Genomic DNA, 19,737 nt, shown 5'->3' on the forward strand with positions numbered 1-19,737 from the left:
GAAACTCAAAATTACACTAGTCCACCGTCCGATCATGAATGGACGGCTGCGCAACTTCCTTCTGCGCAGAGCGGTTGCGGCCCAGCCAGGCCCGCGTTTTGCTGGGACTTTGTCTCCTTCCTTCGTTCGTGTTCCTGCCGCCGCTCCAGGTGGGGAATGCCGCGGGGCGACACGAGGCGCGCCGCTCGCGCCCCCACTCCTCGCCTCGCCACGACAGCACCTCGACCTCGACACCTCCCCGTCCTCATCGACGCCACGCGCCAAATGCGAGCCCCGCCGCCGCCAGCCGCCCGTCGTATTGCTCCCCTTTTCCTCCGATCGGTCCGGTGGGCATGGGTACGATTTTCTGCTTCATTTTTCCGATTTCTGTGCTTTCACTTTGACCATCGAGCGGACGTCGGGTCCGCGTTGCTCCTTGCTGCACAAATTTTCGCCGTGTTTTCTTGTTTATTTAAGTCTATGCGGCTAATTTCATCGGTCTGGTTCGTAACTCCGCAACTTAGGTGATCGGCTCTCACGTTATTTTGTATTGTAGGCAGTTGATGGGATCAGTTTAACTAAACCAAACACTTTTGATGATGATTACGTGTGCAGCTACCAGCAGCAGCAATCCATTTGGCTTCGCCTTGAAGGGGCTCCGAGGCCGCGACGGTGGCAATTGTGGCAGCTACTACAGCATCCCCGACCTAAGCGATCAGCGAATAGGTAATGCTGGGTTGGACAAAATACCATTTCACATACAAATTAATAATGCTTTCACGAGAGAACCGGTCGCTAGCTAGCTCGGTGGCTAGAGCTTGCGGCGGTAAACTCGTTTGCCTCGCGTTCGAATCCGCAGAGCGCTATGCCGCTATCGGCGTGAAATTCAGTGAAAGGTCTGGACAAGATAACATTTCACATAAATTAATGCTTCTACGACCACGCTAACGGTCAAACCGGTTCATACAAATAATGCTTCCACGACCACCCTAACGGTCAAACCGGTTTGTTATTTGGATAATAACACGTGCTTGTGTAAACCGCATGAAAACAATACCATAGAAAAAGCGATATAGATTGGAATATATTGTCGCCTGCAAGAATGACATGCAGGGCCAGGCGCATGTTACATGTGGGTGACAGTTGAGTAATAATGATATTCTCCAACTTTTATGTTTTAACATTTGTACCCTAGGCTTTTATTTTTACAACAATTCTGTCGCAGTTTTTTTGTAGCAAATTATCTATTTTTAACCCTGAGCTATGGTTCTTGGTCCAACATAAACTCTGCACTGTCAAACTGACTATGTGAAACACTGAACTTCTGAAATCATTTAAACTGAATCCTACCCTGGCTTTGTATAATTTTTTTGTAATCTGTGGTTTCCAAAAAATGTAAAACAATTCATGCCCGGAAAATGCTATAAAGTGAGAACCATCAAAACTTCATCATACAGTATAATATTTGTGTTCCATACAAAAAAAACACACACACAGAAGAGATAAAGGAATTTGTCTTGTCGCTTTTACACAGGCCACAAATATTCATATTGTTGATTGAATTTTCACAGATTATCATTCCACACACACTCTCTACCCCTATGAGTTTTCTACATTTTAAAAATTCTAAAATACAAAGTCAACTATCAAGTATCAGGCTATGGCTCAGGCTAAACGGTTTTATAAAGTTCAGCGTTATTATAAACAGTTGTGTAGGTTCAAATTGTTAGACCTTTCAACCTGAGCATTGATAGTTGTGGATGACACTAGGAGAGTTGGGACAATTTTCGTTGGTTTATTTCTCACACAATGCCATGCCAACCTGAGGGGTTGGGGATACATATTTATAGGCTGCTAGCCAGCCAAGCATATGCTAAGATGCTAGTCTAAGATGCTAGTCTAAGATGCTGCTAACATGCTAGTCCAAGATGCTATCCTAACTGCCAGTCCTTGATGGTCAAGGATTCTATCCTAACAGCCACAAGGACCATGTGCTGCAGCCCTACAAAGGACTATGTGCTGCAGCCCCACAAAGACCATAGTACATAGACTTATCCATCATTCTCCCCCTAAGTCTTGTACGTCGTCTTGTGGGAGAGTCGAATCATCCCAATCCTGGAGCAGAGTTCGAGGAACTTGATCCTCCCAAGAGGCTTGGTGAGCAGGTCTGCGAGCTGGTCCGTGGTGTTGATGTAGCTCGCCTCGATGCTCCCTTCTTCCAAGCAGCTGCGGATGAAGTGATACCTCAATCGGATGTGCTTGCTCCGTTCGTGGAAAACGGGGTTCTTTGCCAGAGCCAGGGCGGACTTGCTGTCCACCAGGAGCTGCACCGTTCTGGTGTCTCGGACGAGGAGATCACCAAGCAGTCGAGCGAGCCAGAGCGCCTGAGTGCAGGCGGTGGAGGCCGCTATATACTCGGCCTCACAGCTGGACAGGGCCACCACCTGCTGCTTGACCGATTGCCAGCTCACGAGACACTTGCCGAGGAAGAAGAGGATCCCGCTCGTGCTCTTGCTGGTGTCGATGTCGCCGGCGTGGTCGCTGTCGCTGTACCCGACGAAGTGTGCCGCCCCCGGACACCTAGGGTAGTGGAGGCCGTGGTCGAGGGTCCCTGCCACGTAGCGGACGATCCTCTTCACTGCCTGCTGGTGCTCCGACGTCGGTCGCTCCATGAACCGACTGACATAGCCGACGGAGAATGCCAAGTCCGGCCGTGTGTGAGCAAGGTAGCGAAGGCTCCCCACAAGGCGTCGGTACTGCGTAGCGTCCACTTCCTCCGTCGTGCTGTCGCGGCTCAGTTTCAGCCTCTCCTCCATCGGAGTGAGAGCTGGGTGGCAGTCGGTGAGCCCAGCTAGCTCAACGATGCGCTTGGCGTAGGCGGACTGTCGAAGCGCGATCCCGGAGTGATCCTGGTGCACCTCGATCCCTAGATAGAAGGAGAGGAGCCCCAGATCACTCATCTGGAAGGTGGCCTTCATGTCTTCCTTGAACGCCGCCACCTCTGCATCTTTGATGCCGGTGATCACCAAGTCGTCAACATAGACGCCCACCAGCAGGGCATTTCCTCCGCTGCCCCGTCGGTAGACGGCCGCCTCATGCGGGCTTTGCTTGAAGCCCATCTTCTTTAGCGTGGAGTCCAGCTTGGCGTTCCACGCCCTAGGTGCCTGCCGTAGGCCGTAGAGGGCCTTACGCAGGCGGAGTACCTTGCCCTCCTGGCCAGGGATCGCAAATCCCGGTGGTTGATGCACATAGACTTCCTCCTTCAAGTCGCCGTTGAGGAATGCCGACTTGACATCCATGTGATGGACACGCCAGCCCTCCTGGGCAGCTAGCGCAAGGAGAAGTCGCACGGACTCCATCCGTGCCACGGGAGCGAAGGCGTCGTCGAAGTCGACTCCTTCCTGCTGCAAGAAGCCTCGAGCCACCAAGCGAGCCTTGTGCTTGATGATGGCGCCGGCTCCATCCCTCTTCAGCTTGAACACCCACTTAAGGGTGATTGCGCGGTGACCACGAGGGAGGTCAGCGAGCTCCCAGGTGCGGTTCTGCTCGACCGCATCCATCTCCAACTGCATCGCGGCGCGCCATGCCGCGTCTTTCTCGGCCTCTGCAAAAGACCGAGGTTCGCCGTCCTCACACGCGAGTTGTAGCTGTGCCTCCAGGTCGCGTGGCACCAGTCCCGGCACCGGCTGGTCGCCGAGTAGATCATCCATCGTACGATACCGTAGCGGTTCGCCGCTATGATACGCGTCGATGCGTTCCTCGTCGTGAGTGAGCGGGGAAGCGAACTTCATCGGGTTGTGCTCTGCGTGAGCTGGTGCTGATGAAGACGAGCCCGGAGTGGTGACTGTCGGGGCTGGAGTATGCGGCGTCGCCGGTTGTGGTGCCGTCGGCGTAGCAGGCACCGGAGTCGATGTAGTTTTGGGGGCTGGGGTAGACGTGCTCGGCGAAGAGGAGCTGCTTGCTCCCCCAGCTTCCTTGAAGTGGACGTACTCGACAATGAAGTCGTCATACGTCGGCGTCGAGCCGCCGTCCACCGCCTTGTCCCATTTCCACCCTCGCCCTTCGTTGAACACGACGTCTCGCGCCGTGCGCACACGCTGTGTCTTTGGGTCGAGGATGCGGTAGGCCTTTGAGCCCTCCGCATAGCCGATGAAGACTCCCGGAGTACTCCTGTCGTCGAGCTTGCCGATGTGGCCGAGCTCTTTGGCGAACGCAAGGCAGCCAAAGACCCGCAAGTGAGAGACCGCCGGCTTCCGCCCATGCCAGGCCTCGTACGGCGTCCTGCCGTCGAGTGCCTTAGTAGGCGAGCGGTTGAGGATGTAGACGGCCGTTAGCACCGCCTCTCCCCAGAAAACAGCCGGCATCCCTCTCTGCTTGAGGAGAGCCCGAGCCATCCCCACAACCGTCTGGTTGCGCCGCTCGACGACGCCGTTTTGCTGCGGGCTGTACGCCGCGGAGTAGTGGCGCTGGATGCCCTCATCAGCGCAGTACGACGCGAATTCAGCCGCCGTGAATTCGCCACCGTTGTCAGTGCGCAACACGCGCAGTTTGCGGCCGCTCTCCGCCTCCACAGCAACCTGCGTACGCCTGATGGCGTCCGGCGCCTCTCCCTTACTGCCGAGGACCATCACCCACATGTAGCGAGAGAGGTCGTCGACGAGCAGCAGGAAGTAGCGTCGACCTCCTGGTGTGGCTGGCGTCACCGGGCCGCACAGATCTCCGTGCACGAGCTCCAGCCTCTCCTTGGCCCGAAAACTCGCCTGCTGGGGAAAGGGGAGTCGTCTCTGCTTCGTCAGCACACAGATGTCGCAGAACTGCTCCACATGGTCGAGGCATGGCAGGCCTCGCACCATCTCCTTGGCACTTAGACGCTTCAGGGCCTTAAAATGAAGGTGCCCAAAGCGCTCATGCCATTGCCACGCCTCGTCGTCCCGACGGACAGCGAGACAGACCGGTTGTGCCACCTGCACATCAAGGACGTAGAGTCGATTTTCACCTCTGGGTACCTTGGCGAGAAGGCGACGCTGGCGATCCCAGATGCGTAGGACCCCATGCTCAATCAGCACGCGTGAGCCGTTCTCATCCAGCTGTCCCAAGCTGATGATGGAGTTCCTTAGCGCGGGGATGTAGTAGACACCGGTGAGCAGCCGGTGCTCTCTCGTCTTGGTGGTGAAGATGACGGAGCCGACGCCCTTAATTTCCACAGCTGAGGCATCCCCAAACTTGACGGAGCCTCGCGCGTTGGAGTCGAGCTCGGCGAAGAATTCCCTTCGACCGGTCATGTGGTGGGTGGCGCCGGTATCGAGGCACCACCCCGCAGTCTTGTCCTTCCCGGAGCCATCGCCGAGAAGAGCGTGTGCTTTTGGCTCGTCGAGGTGGAGGGGAGCCTTTGCGACTGGTGTCGCTGAAGGTAGCTCGATGCTTGCATGCGCCATGAACAGAGCCGTCTCCTCCTCCGCCGCCTGTGCGACGTGAGCCTGGCCTTGTCGTGGTTGGCGACACTCATTGGCCCAATGGCCAAGCCGGCCACAGTTGTGGCAGCTGTTGTCCTGTGCCGGCTTGGGCTTGCCAGCGACGCCGTCCTTGGTGCCTCCGCGGGCGTCACCTTCGGCACGTCCTTGTGCCTTGCCGCCCCTTCGCGCCTTGCGCTGCTTGCCGCGCTTGCGGCCGCCCGTCGTGGAAGAAGGCTCCCCCTTCTTCTTGTCACCAAGGCTGGCATCCCACTGCTCCCGAGTTAGGAGCAGCTTCCCGCCGGTGGTGATGGGCCCCGAGGGAGGCTGTGGCTCGTCGGTGTCGACGACCTTGAGGCGACCTATCGCCTCCTCGATCGTCATCGTGGAGAGGTCCAGCAAAGACTCGATCGAGCGAGCCATCTGCTTGTACTTCTCGGGAATGCACCGGAAAAGCTTCTCGACAGCTCTCTCCTCGGTGTAGGTGGCATCGCCGAACTTCACCATCTTCTGCAGTAGAGTGTTGAGACGGAGAGCAAAGTCATCAACGTCCTCACCTGGCTTGAAAGCCAGGCTCTCCCACTCCTTACGAAGTGCCTGCAGTGTGGACTTGCGAGCACGGTCGCTGCCGATGCGTGCCGCGGCGATGGCGTCCCAAGCCTCCTTGGCAGTCCGCTTGTTGGAAAGCGAGAACTGCATCTCGGACGGGACTGCGGCGATGAGGGCGTCCAACGCCCGTCGATCTTCTTGGTGGTCGACGTTGCTGTCCTGGACTGCCTCCCACAGCCGCCGCACCTGGAGCCTGATCTTCATGATCGCGGCCCACTCGACGTAGTTGGTTTTAGTGAGGGTAGGCCACCCAACACTGGGACCAACATCCCTGACCACAGTCCGGACCTCGTAGAGGCCGCGGTCCTGGTCGTTGCAGCCGCCGTCGCCGTGCGCACCTGCACCTGGAGCGCGGGCGTGCTCGGCTGCCCACTGCGCTGTCCGCTCTTGCGCCACTTTGGCACGGTCTGCGTCGGCACCGTCGTCCGCAGGCGCGGAGCCGTTGGAGCTGCTGGAGCCGACGCGGAGTGCCTTGGCACCCGCTGTAGCCTCACGTGCTGCCTCCGCTGCTGCTGCTGCTTCTACCTCCGCCCTGGCTGCTTCTACCTCCGCTCTGGCTGCTGCCAGCTCCGCTGCAGCCAGCCTTGACACCCTTGCTGCCGCAGCAGCTGCTGCTACAGCTGCTCGCTCACGCTCCTCTGCCACGGCGCGCTCGGCCTCCTGCCGGCGCCGTATGCTCGAGGTAGCCGTGTGCTGAGAGCGACCTGCAGACATGGCTCGCTGCAGGGGGGCTGTTGCGTGAAGAGGAGGTTGTTGCTGACGAGCTGCTGCTCGACAGTCCGGAGGGAGGGAGGTAACTAGGGGCAGTCGGAGCAGCTGCTGCTACCGGCTTAGGCTGCTCAGCTCCCGGTGAGAGAGGTGAGCAGGAAATGCTCAGGGTGCAAGATAACGAGGCTCTGATACCACTTGTTAGACCTTTCAACCTGAGCATTGATAGTTGTGGATGACACTAGGAGAGTTGGGACAATTTTCGTTGGTTTATTTCTCACACAATGCCATGCCAACCTGAGGGGTTGGGGATACATATTTATAGGCTGCTAGCCAGCCAAGCATATGCTAAGATGCTAGTCTAAGATGCTAGTCTAAGATGCTGCTAACATGCTAGTCCAAGATGCTATCCTAACTGCCAGTCCTTGATGGTCAAGGATTCTATCCTAACAGCCACAAGGACCATGTGCTGCAGCCCTACAAAGGACTATGTGCTGCAGCCCCACAAAGACCATAGTACATAGACTTATCCATCACAAATTGGACCAAATGACATATTTGCAAATATATTGAAAATTATAAGAAAATGTTTGTTAAAGTGAAGGAATTACATCACTTTACAGACTGCTTTGTGATCCTTCTCCAGATACACTGCCATACACTATCCGTGTTCTTCTTGAATCTGCGGTGCGCAACTGTGACGAGTTCCAAATAACCAAGGAGGATGTAGAGAAGATCATGAGTTGGGAGAAGACCTCCCTGGAGCAAGTTGAAATCCCATTCAAACCCTCACGTGTGATACTTCAGGTATGTCTGTACAAGGATCTAGCATTATTTGATTTCCCATATAAAACTCTTTGCATGCAGGATTTTCTAATGATACCTTGGCTCAGGATTTTACCGGTGTGCCTGTCCTTGTTGACCTTGCAAGCATGCGCGACGCAATGTCGGAATTAGGCGGCAACCCTGATAAGATTAATCCTATGGTATTAAATTCTTTCCTAGACTATGTTTAGCCAGAGGATATTTCCTTTCACATATTCTTTGTAATTAGTATACAGTTCCGTGTTTCTGCTTTTAGGTTCCAGCAGACCTTGTAATTGATCACTCAGTAACTGCTAATGTGGTGAGGTCAGAAAATGCGATACAGGCCAATATGGAACTGGAATTCGAGAGAAACAGGGAACGGTTCGCCTTCCTTAAATGGGGGTCTTCTGCATTTCACAATATGCTTATCATACCTCCTGGTTCTGGTATTGTTCATCAGGTGAAAGGAATAACATCAAGAGTTCCCTTTTGTATGTCTGAACTCTCGATCTTATTTTATCTGGTGTAGGTAAATCTTGAGTATCTTGCCAGAGTTGTTTTCAACAGAGATAGCCTTTTTTATCCCGACAGTGTTTTGGGGACTGATTCCCACACTACAATGATTAATGGACTGGGTGTTGTTGGTTGGGGAGTTGGAGGGATTGACGCTGAGGCAGCTATGCTTGGTCAGGTGCATGCTTAAATTCTTTTGGCATTTACATGTGCTTGCATATGCAACTTCCTAGAAAATTTCTAGTGTGCTGAGTGATATTTGCCTATTTCTTGTGCTAGTTCTTCAGTTTGAAACAATTTGTTGCAGGGACCAGTTGTTTGACTATTGCATAAATGGTGCAAGGAACCTGTTTTGCATGTTTTGCCTTGCTCGGATTTTCAGTTATCAGCATACTTTTTTTAGTTCCATTATCACCATACTTCATAGAAAAGCATGATTGTTACTACAGCAGGAATTGAACGTTATTGGCAACCTGGTAATCTGTAATGTGGACATAAATTGCTTCCGATCAGAGTCTGGAGACCTCAACTTTCTGACTAACATGGTGGCCATTTGTTTCTTTGCAAAGATAGCGCCTTTAGACGATTCTTGATGTTATGTTCGGAGCTCGAACCACCTTCAGGCCATATAATTTTATTCAATCAGGAGTACAGGGTTACAAGAGATTAAATGATCAATATAATAATTAATTTTAGTCTAGGTAGTTGTTGGGAACATGTAAATGATCCTGTCAGTCTGTTGCTGCAGTTTTGATGAACATCAAATGTTCAGCGAGTACCGAACCATGACCCGATAGTACATGAGAACAATTTTTTTTCCCACAAACTCAGTGAATGATTTATATATTTACCTCTTCTATCTTTTGTCCGCAGCCCATGAGCATGGTGTTACCTGGTGTCGTTGGATTCAAGCTGCATGGAACACTGAGGAATGGGGTCACAGCAACTGATTTAGTTCTCACGGTTACCCAAATGCTTCGGAAACATGGTGTTGTTGGAAAGTTTGTGGAGTTCTATGGTATTTTATTTTCTACTCCTAGATCATTGGCAAATATCATTTGTCCTGTCACAAACAGTTAGCGGCTATGATCAGGAACTTAGCTTTGTTACTGTGTAAGTGTAGGCCGAGGTATGAAAGAGCTTGCATTGGCTGATAGAGCAACGATTGCAAATATGGCACCAGAGTATGGAGCAACTGTTGGTTTCTTTCCAGTTGACCATATCACCTTAGAATACCTTAAAATGACCGGAAGAGAAGATGAAACTGTGAGTATAATGGTTGTTTGTTCTTTCAAAATGACTACTACATATACATTACTACTCTGCAGATGCTCTTTGGAACAAAAACGTACACTAGTGTATCCATGTCCAGATGGTTAACATAATTTCTACTGAGGAGTGAGAACTACATTTTTATTTGGTAACGGTGAATGCTTCGACCATGTAGGTATCAACAATAGAGGCATATCTACGTGCAAACAAAATGTTTGTGGATTACAATGAAGTAAGTTTAATTCTTTACTGTTATCAATAAAGTAAACACCATGCAGGAATATTGACTGTGTATTCCATTGTGATTTTAGCCTAAAATAGAACCGACATATTCATCCTACATAGAATTGGATCTGGGAGATGTTGAGCCATGTATTTCTGGTCCGAAGAGGTAATTTATCCCGTTATGTTGTGGTATACTTCCATTCTCTTACATGGTTTAATACAAGCTCTTCTTGCAGACCTCATGATCGAGTCACCTTAAAAGAGATGAAGGCAGACTGGCATGCATGTCTGGAAAACAAAATTGGTTTCAAGGTGTGGAGATCACTGGACAAAGAAATTTTGTTTGCTCATGCTAATTGAAGGAATCTTGATGCCTAGATTATATATTTAAGTCTATTCCGGGTGGTTGAGGTGTTGCGCAAGAGAGCAAACACAATATAGTTATAGCCTATAAGTGTGCCTCTTGTCCTGTCTTTGCAAACAAATCCCAGAATTCTGGTCTCAAGTCTGTATTCACAGGAAGTTTATGGGCTGTGCTGATAAATTTTAAAATTACAAATTTTACCCTTTTCCGATAGTTTCATGCGCTGACTAATATCCATGGTATTTTTAGGTCATAAAATATATTGAGTGTGTTTGCTTTACCTAGTGTAATTATTCTCTTGAGAAGACAGAAGCAAGGATGTTTCATTCTATTTATTTCAGGGTTATGGTGTCCTGAAAGATCTGCAAGATAGAGTTGTGAAGTTTAATTTTCATGGGCAAACTGCAGAGCTTAAACATGGGACTGTTGTCATAGCTGCTATCACAAGCTGCACAAACACATCAAACCCCACCGTTATGATTGCTTCTGGGTTGGTTGCAAAGAAAGCTCATGAGTTGGGCCTTGAGGTCAGTACTTAGTTAAATATGGTCAATAGTTTATAGTTACTGTAGGTGTGGGTCTTCATTCTTTCCCTTCTCTGCCCTTGTGGCTAGCCAGGGCACTCAATTACTACTTTTGTTTGGTAAGGTCAAACCATGGATTAAAACAAGTCTTGCACCTGGATCAGGAGTTGTTACCAAATATCTGCTTAGGAGGTATTTTTCTACAATGTCACTTGATTCATCATATGCCCCCTATTTCTGTTCCTGTAATCCTGCATGCAATTATGTATTGTATCCTCCAAACATAATGATCATGGATGCAATATAACATTTTCAGTGGTTTGCTGAAGTACTTAAGCGACCTGGGTTTCAATTTAGTTGGGTATGGCTGTACTACTTGTATCGGAAATTCAGGTGATCTTGATCAAATCGTTGCAGACGCAATTACAGAAAATGGTACCATCTTCTTGCATGTGTCTCTTCACTCCTTTCAGAGTATCATACTGAAGACACTAGTATAATTTTGTCTCTTTTTGTTAGACATCATCGCGGCTGCTGTTCTTTCTGGAAACCGTAACTTTGAAGGGCGGATACATCCATTAACTCAAGCTAATTATCTTGCTTCTCCTCCTCTAGTCGTCGTATATGCTCTTGCCGGCACTGTAAGTGGAAACATTGTAAATATTCGCATTGATGCTTTCCAACCAACATAGATCTGTAACTTACAGGGGTATTTTGTTATGCATGTTCCGCAATTAATACCCTTTTGTAGTTAAATCATGTTGCCATTTTGAAACTGTGGTAAGAGAAGAGGAAAAGTGGATCCTGTTCCCCAAAACGTATGGATTCTTACGTTTAGAGTGTTGTGTTTAGGTTGACATCAATTTTGAAGAGGAGCCAATTGGAACTGGAAAGGGCAACAGACCAATTTTCCTTAGGGACATCTGGCCATCTACCGATGAAGTTTCAGAGGTAAGTAAGTTTGCTGGAAAGCAATTGATGCACATCACATTGCAGAGGTTGAATAGGCAACATCTACATATGCACCTTTCCACACACTAGATTCACCTTAGCACTCCTGTTGGACTATTGGCGCTTCTAACTGTTAAGAGACACACTCGGGTATCACCCTCATACACACGGGTGCTACCCTGGCTATATATAGTACAAGAGCTGGGATACCACAAATATCCTCACACATACACACACACAGAGCATACTCAGACACACTCGGGTATCACCCTCACATGCACGGGTACTGCCCTCACTACCTCTAGCACTAACGGCGTCCATGAATTTATTCAATGGTGATTTTAATTGCTGTGTGCTGACAATGCAAACCACAGATTGTGCATTCCAATGTCTTGGTTGATATGTTCAAAAGTACTTATGAGGCAATTACGAAAGGCAATCCCATGTGGAACCAACTGGTGGTTCCAACTGCGGATGTTTACTCTTGGGATCCTAATTCAACCTACATCCGTGAGCCTCCTTTCTTTAAAGGCATGAGTATGGCTCCACCTGGGCCGCATAGTATAAAGGATGCCTACTGCTTGTTGAGCTTTGGTGACTGTGTCACGACAGATCATATTTCACCAGCTGGGAGCATTCATAAGGATAGCCCAGCTGCCAAGTATCTTGTTGGCCATTCTGTGAAGCCCGGGGACTTTAATTCGTATGGCAGCCGTCGCGGAAACTATGAAGTAATGATGAGGGGAACCTTCGGCAATATTCGGATTGTAAACAAGCTTTTGGATGGTGAACCTGGACCGAAAACAATTCACATTCCAACAAGAGAGAAGCTTTATGTCTATGATGCTGCCATGGTTAGTTCCTTTGTAGAAAATGACTGGTCTTGGTCTTCTCCACTGTCCATAGTTCCCATCTTCATGAATTAATTGCTGGTTATTTCTCCTGCTGCAAAAGTTTTTAAAACTTCTTATTTGTTTGTGCTACTCATGTTTCTTCTTTTCGCCATACTATTGATAGAGGTATAAGACTAATGGGCAAGACACAATTGTATTGGCGGGTTCTGAATATGGGACTGGAAGTTCGAGGGACTGGGATGCAAAAGGCACCATGTTGCTGGTAAATATTTTAGTACGGAAGTTCCGCGCCTTGCACATCCTCACTTTGTAGGTTCATGAAATAATGTGTCACTGCAGGGAATAAAGGCTGTAATTGCCAAAAGTTTCGAAAGAATCCATCGAAGCAATTTAGTCGGGATGGGAGTAATTCCTCTGTGCTTCAAGTCTGGAGAAGATATGGACTCAATTGGTTTGACGGGACAAGAACAATACACTATTCATCTTCCAAGCAGTGTTCATGAAATGCAGCCCGGCCAGGATATTGTTGTTACTACAAGCACACGAAAATCGTTTACATGTACACTTCGCTTTGACACAGAGGTAAATGGAACCTTTACTTATTACTCCTTCTGTTTCCCTGAAAACTGTCGTATTAGACATAGATATGATCTCTGAAACACAACTTTGATCAATAAAATATCATAATATATTTATTAAATCCAATAACAAATTACATACTGTGAAATACTTCTCAGAATATACTGCATATGATTTACAAGTATCTAATCCTCTAGGAGCCTTTCTGTAAACTAATCATCTTTTTAAGGATGCTAACTAGGTCTGCTTCTGTATGAAATGAATGTGAAGTTGAAAAGTAAATTATTTCATATATATTCTGGAGTTGTTCGTGTGCTGAAAATACTCCATGCCATCTAAAACCACCACCCTTCTCTCTTTTGCTACATCTATTTGTGCCCTATTATTGACGCCAATTAGGTTGACATTTGATCATATAAAAGATACGAGATAAACATAACTCAGGAAATTCTTGAAATTATTATGAAACTATAGAATATATTTATAAGAAATGTAGAATAATAATAATAATTTAAGTGTATATTTTTAAGATCATGTGAGAATTTATGCTAACAAACAACAACAACAACAAAACTTTCAGTCCAAACAAGTTGGGGTAGGGTATAGTTGAAACGCTAAAGATCTCAAAACCTAGTCATGGTTCTGGTACGTGGATAGCTAACTTTCACGCACCCCTATCCATGGATATTTTTTGGTGATATTCCAGTCCTTCGGGTCTCTCTTATGAACTCCCATGTAAAGTTTTGTCTACCCCGAGCCGGTCCCAGGCACAAGTTTTTTTTTTCTTTCGAGAAAACGCAAATAGCCTTTGCGTTTCATTGTATTGAAAAGAAGGGGGGGGGGGGGTTACATCCTCCTAAGAGGCTAGTACAGCAGCGTTACATGAGGATTAGTGAACATCCCAGGATGTGGGCAAGACTACCCTGAGCCCTTTGGCCCCGGCTCTTGCCCAACATCTGGTCTCATCCTTGATCCTGTCCATGAGCTCATCGAGCGATGGTGTTACATGGTCAAAAACACATGCGTTTCTATGCTTTCAGATCATCCAGGGCACCAGGAGCGCGGCCGACATCAGCGCCTTGTGAAGCGATGGTGGCGTGGCATCCCTCGCCCTCAGCCACCAGTCCTGGAGCGAGGCGTCGTGTTCTGGTGACGGGGCCGACAGCCGCAACCAAGATAGGGTCTTGTGCCAAGCCTGTCCCGCGAAAGGGCATGTGAGCAGCAAATGCCAGATGGTTTCCGGCTCTTGGTCGCATAGTAGGCAACGAGGGTGGTGATGAAGGCCGCGGCGAGCTAGCCGCTCTGCTGTCCAGCAGCGGTCCAGGTTAGCGAGCCAGTGAAAGAACTTCACTTTTGGCGGCGCCCAACCCTTCCAAATAAGCTTCCAGGAGCGGCATGACATCGATCCGTGGAAGGTGGCCCGGTAGCAGGACCTCGCCAAGTAAACGCCATTGGCCGTCCAGTTCCAAACGATCTTGTCCGGCTCGGTAGACAGTGTTATGTGCGTCACAAGCTGCCATGTCTGCAGGTACTGCCCAATCTCTTGCAGGCCTAAAACTCCGCGGATGTCACGAGCCCAAGCGTTGCCATCGATGCCCTCCGCCACCGTCCGCGCTCTTCTTCTGTTTTTGGGGATGCATAGGTAGAGCAGGGGCGCGAGCTCGCGAATGGACTGACCGTGGAGCCAGCGGTCTTCCCAGAATAGGGCTGTCAAACCATCCCCTACCACCATGGATGTGGAGGCGTAGAAGAGGCCCTGCTCCTCAGGTGTGAACTGCAGGTCGAAGCCCTGCCAGGCACGGCCGATGTCCGTCCTCGATAGCCAAAGCCATCGGAGTCTGAGGGCGAGCCCCGTGCGCTCAAGGTCTCGGACGCCCAGCCCGCCATATGCGCTCGGTCGGCAGACCATGCGCCAGTTCACGTGACAGTGCCCTCCATGGCGACCTCGCGGCCAGCCCAAAGAAAACCGTGTTGGATCTTCTCGAGTTGCTTCAGGGTTTTCTTTGGGGGCGCCAGGGCGAGCATCTGATGTATGGGGATCGCACTGAGCACCGACTTAACGAGCGCCAGCCACCCGGCCTTGTTCATGAGCCAGGCTTTCCATGACGGGAGGTGCCCATCCACAGCGTCGACAAGCGGTTGCATCTGTGCCGCTGAGGGGCGGCGGGTGGTGAGCGGAATGCCCAAGTAAGTGATGGGCAGGTCCGCTGTCTGGCATCCGAGAACCTCCAACAGAACGGCGCCTGACTCGTCTCCGTGCAGTGTCGTGGCTGAACTCTTGCCGTAGTTGACCTGTAGTCCTCATGCCGTCCCGAAGATATCCAGGATGCTCTTCACGGCGAGAACCTCATCCATCTCGGTGTGGCAGAACATCATCACATCGTCGGCGTATAGGGATATGGCCGGGATGTTGCGGCGTGGGTGAAGGCGCCGAAGGATGCCGGTCTGGAGTGCCTGGTGCATGAGGCAGGCAAGCGTGTCGACCGCCAAGACGAATAACTGCGGGGATGTGGAGTCGCCTTGGCGCAGCCCGCGACGGTGCCATGTCGGGGGGCCGGGCACTCCATTGAGCAAGACACGGGTGCTGGCCGAAGAAAGGAGTATGGCCAGCCATTCCCTGAACCTGTCCCCAAATCCATATTGGCGCAGAACCTCAAAGAGGAATGGCCATGATATGGAGTCGAAGGCCCGCGTGAGGTCGAGCTTGAGCATGATGCGCGGCGCGCCCAGGTGGTGAAGCAGCCTTAGGGATTGCCGGACAAGGACGAAGTTGTCGTGAAGCGTGCGTCCGGCAATGAAGGCGTTCTGGTTGCGGCTCACCAGGCTGTCGAGCTTAGGAGCGATGCGCAACGATAGGACCTTCGCGAAGATCTTGGCCACGATGTGGATCAGGCATATCGGCCGGTAGTCGCTGAGCTTGTGGGCGTCCGCGCGCTTTGGCAGCAGGGTTAGCAGGGCTTGGTTGAGCTTGCTGAATCCTTGCCCGCGCAACGTATAGAGCAGCTCGAAGGCGTCGATGATGTCCTGCCTGATAATGCTCCAGCAGGCACGCATGAATTCGGCGGTGAACCCATCCGGACCTGGTGCCTTGTGCGCGGGCTTGCGTCTGACCGCTGCCCAGATCTCCTCGGGGTTGAATGGCGCCTCCAGGCTGTCCAGGTCGCCAGGCGTGATGAGCTGCTCGAGGTCGAGCGTGTGAGCCCGGTCAGCGGCAGTGCCCAGCAGCCCCGTCAAAGTGCGCAAATGCCGCATGAGCCGTCTCCTCGTGATCACAGAGCACATGCCTGTCCACGAGCAGGCTATGTACTTGGTTCTTCTGCCGGCAATACGTGCATTGCCTGTGGAAGAAGCTCGTATTCGCGTCACCGTCCGCGAGGAAAGATATGCGGGCGCGCTGCCTGGCAATAGTGCGCTTAAGCGAAGCCATGCCAAGGTACGCCATCTTTAGTTGTTTGCGCAGCCAGTCTTCCGGCGGGGTGAGCTAGCGGCACTCAAGCGCTTGGTCGAAGCGGGAGATCAGCTCGCGAGAGATGGCCAGCTTGTCCCGAATGTTGCCCGTGGACTTGGCACTCCAACTAGTGAGGGCACGCGCCGTGGCTTGCAGGCGCCTAACCAGCCGCCGAAAGGGATCAGGATCGTGCACCGAGCTCCAGGCCGTGGCGACTGTGTCGTGGAAGCCATCGAGACGCAACCAATAATCCTCGAAGCGGAAGCGCTTGTGGGCCACGGGCATTGGAGAGCAATCCAACATCAGCGGGCAATGATCGGACACGACAGACGCAAGGCAGCGAAGATGACATTCAACATGGTTGTCCTCCCACTCCGCGGTGCATAGAACCGGGTCAAGGTGCACAAGCGTCGGCGGCGATTGCTCATTCGACCATGTAAAGCGGCGCCCGTTGAGGTAAATATCCTTCAGGGCGAGGTCGTTGATGGTGCGCCGGAACCTTCCCATCATGCGGCGGTTCAGGCTACCGGAATTTTTGTCCGCGTCGCGATAGATGAGGTTGAAATCACCGCAGAGCATCCAGGGGCCTGGGCAGGCGGAACGAATGTCCCTCGGCTCCTGTAGGAACAGGAGCTTATCCGGGTCGCTTTGGGGGCCATAAACCATGGTTAGCCACCACGGCGTGCCGCTGGCCACGCACACCTTCACCGTGATCGCGTTCTGGGTGAACAGGGGGTCGGAGATGGTGACAACCCTGCTCTTCCAGGCGAGGAGGGTGCCTCCTCGAGTGCCGTCAGCCAGGAGGTAAGTGGAACCATCGAATTCAGACCCAAGGATATCCAACACAATCGATGAGCAGATGAACGCCATTTTCATTTCCTGGAGGCATACAATGGACGCACGGGTGGTACAAAGCAGCGAGCGGATAGCACAGCGCCTAGCGCGCGAGTTTAGGCCCCTGACGTTCCATACATCAATTTGAGGTCCATGATTCATGAGCATGGGGTCGACTGTGGTGCTCCGTCCGGGCTAGCTCGCGCATACCACGGCATCGCCTGCTAGAAGAGCCAGGCCTGCAGGAACCGTTCGGTTGACCAAAGCAGCGATGGCCTGCAATACCGGCATTCTGATCGGCGTTGCGAACATGTCGTCATAGGCCTTCATCTCGGCATGGGAGATTCGCTGGTTGGTGCCACGATCCCGAGTGCGTAGGATCTGCACAACTGCCCTCCGGTCAGCCATGGGTGGAGCAGCAACCCATGAAGCGACGGCAGCGGAGCGTCCCCGCCTGGGGCTGAAGTTGAGGGGGGGGGGGTCGCTTCCTAGGTGAAGGCAGAGCCGCGTTGAGTTGCTTCGTGGCCGCGAACAGGAACTCGCCCAACGTCCAGGACTGACTGACGGGGGCACTGCTGCGTCGTCTCTGCAGGGTGACTGGCGGCGAAGCGAATCGTCCAGGGGCGGGCGCGCGAGTGGGTGCGGCGCTGGTGCCACAAGCATCGCGATTCGCGGGTCATTGCAGGATCGTGGGAGGGGCGGGGCCGCAGCAGCCGGGAGGCCCCGTAGCTGGCATGGGCGAGGCGGGCCCTTCCGGTAGCGGCCCAGGCTCAGCAGGCCTAGCTGCAGACGTGGCATTGGGCACGGGCCCAGCTGCAGTCGTGGAGGCAGGCGGAGGCTGAGCAAGCGCGGCTCCGCCCAGCTGCAGTCGTGGAGGCAGGCGGAGGCTCAGCAAGCGCGGCTGGCGCGGCGGGAAAGGAGGCTTTGCTTCCCGCCTCTCCTCAATGGCACGTACGTGGGGCCGCGGCGACTGGTCAAGGGGGGTGCATGGCTGAGCGAGGGCGACAAGGGTGAGCAAAGCGACACTTAGCCCCAACCGGGCAGCAGGCGGGGCAGGCTCGACAGTCCCCACAGGCAGCGAGGCTGGGCCCTGGCTCAGATGGCAGCGATCCCGACAAGGCATGGGATCGGTCGTCGCAGGAGTGGACCCGACCGGATCCTCCTCGGTCATGTGGGGGGCACCAGGATTCGAATTAGCGGGTGCTTCTAGACTACCATCGGCCAACGACGGTCCGCCAGCTGTCCCGACGCCATCAGCCGCGTCGCCATCGCCCGAAGAATGGGCAGCTTTGTGCGTCGGGGCCACAGGCAAAGCAACTTTGGGCAGGCCTTTTCTGCCCCCCTTCCTTCCTTTCCTGACACGGTGACGAGATCCTGCGGGGCCCTGCTGACCTGGCCATGTCAGCATGCCCTTTCTCTTTGGGCGCGTGAACTGCGGCGGCGCCGCCGGGGATGGCCAAGATGCCGCCGTGCCAGCCCCATCGGAGCGGCCAGAGCGGCTGTGAGCGTGCAGCGCCGGCGCGTCAATGTCCTCACATTTCTTATTTACAATATCTTACGACGCAGATTGTAGAACGTTGGTTTTTGTATGACCAATTTCATTTCTAATGAAATATGCACAGTTTAGTGGACAGACTGTATGATATCGAATTATTTTTATTATATATTTTTTCTTCAAGTAGTATGCATGCAGAATTTAAGGTTTTTCGCTAAACATGATTTTGCAGGTGGAACTGTCTTACTTTGATCATGCGGGAATACTACAATACGTTATGCGAAAACTTATCAATTCAGCACGTTAGTATCTTCGAGACGCATGGGAAATTAAAGCATGAGGTCCTGAACTTTCTTCTTTTTGTGTTTCCTTGTATATATTAACTATGCCCTGTAGTATGAAATTTTATGATTTTTTTTATCTTTGCTTTGAAATAAGGCGATTACGATAACCCATCGATGTTGAAGCATGATTTGTATGCATCTGACTATCCTTTAGCATGCATGTGAGATTGGATAAGAAAGAATACGTCACATATGAATATTATAAGATGTTAGTTTGCACATGATAAGACTCAACATGTTCATTTGCAGGTACTTATTTTTGTTTGACTTTACAACCACACCATGTTAGTGAAGATTATAATAGAATTATATTGTTTTCAGTAGTTTTTAGAAACCATTAAGATTGTATATGTGCTGTTCATTGGTAGATAAATCAAGTGTATTAGACTTTAAAAATGATATAGTCTGGAATTGATTTACTGCAAGCATGATTTATTCTTCTATCTTTACTACAGTGGTATATAGTATTCTTAGTGTGTCATGGTTGCAAGTTTACGAGTGTTCACATGATATATTTTGTGCTGGGTATTGTTGGCAAGTATAGCTGTGGAGAGACGGTATATGATATTGTTGTGAAGGTACAAGATTCTCTCAAGATACATGGCAATTTGCTTGCCTACAGTACAGCATGGCTGTATTTATTCCTGCTTTTTCTTTCCTAAAACACACAAAAGGTATGTGTTTGTTCTATTCCTTTTCTGGAGCTACGACATTGAGGTCAATGTCAAATGGCCTGCGCCTACCTCCATCCGTAAGGGGCGGCGCTACCGATGGAGAGCCA

The 19,737-nt window shown here is 51.2% G+C and overlaps 1 protein-coding gene across 5 annotated transcripts; it reads left to right on the plus strand.

Moving 5' to 3' along the window:
* Positions 1-149: 149 nt before the first annotated feature.
* LOC123410210 (aconitate hydratase, cytoplasmic-like) lies at positions 150-19,375 on the plus strand. 5 transcript variants are annotated; one of them, XM_045103115.1, is made up of 21 exons: positions 150-336; positions 595-705; positions 7,393-7,553; positions 7,640-7,732; positions 7,828-8,013; positions 8,083-8,244; positions 8,940-9,084; positions 9,190-9,332; positions 9,514-9,570; positions 9,650-9,729; positions 9,800-9,875; positions 10,269-10,454; positions 10,576-10,643; positions 10,768-10,886; positions 10,971-11,092; positions 11,304-11,402; positions 11,777-11,912; positions 12,015-12,256; positions 12,420-12,518; positions 12,596-12,838; positions 18,845-19,177. In XM_045103115.1, the coding sequence occupies exons 1-21, from the start codon at positions 333-335 to the stop codon at positions 18,917-18,919; spliced, it is 2,607 nt and encodes an 868-aa protein (XP_044959050.1). In that variant the 5' UTR covers positions 150-332; the 3' UTR covers positions 18,920-19,177. The 5 variants fall into 5 exon arrangements, with proteins under 5 accessions (XP_044959050.1, XP_044959049.1, XP_044959047.1 ...); XM_045103114.1 differs by adding an exon at positions 19,206-19,375 and having other exon boundaries at positions 172-336; positions 11,777-12,256; positions 18,845-18,953; XM_045103112.1 differs by having other exon boundaries at positions 173-336; positions 11,777-12,256.
* Positions 19,376-19,737: the final 362 nt, after the last annotated feature.

This window comes from Hordeum vulgare, chromosome 7H, assembly GCF_904849725.1.
Source record: "Hordeum vulgare subsp. vulgare chromosome 7H, MorexV3_pseudomolecules_assembly, whole genome shotgun sequence".
NCBI classification, from domain to species: domain Eukaryota; kingdom Viridiplantae; phylum Streptophyta; class Magnoliopsida; order Poales; family Poaceae; genus Hordeum; species Hordeum vulgare.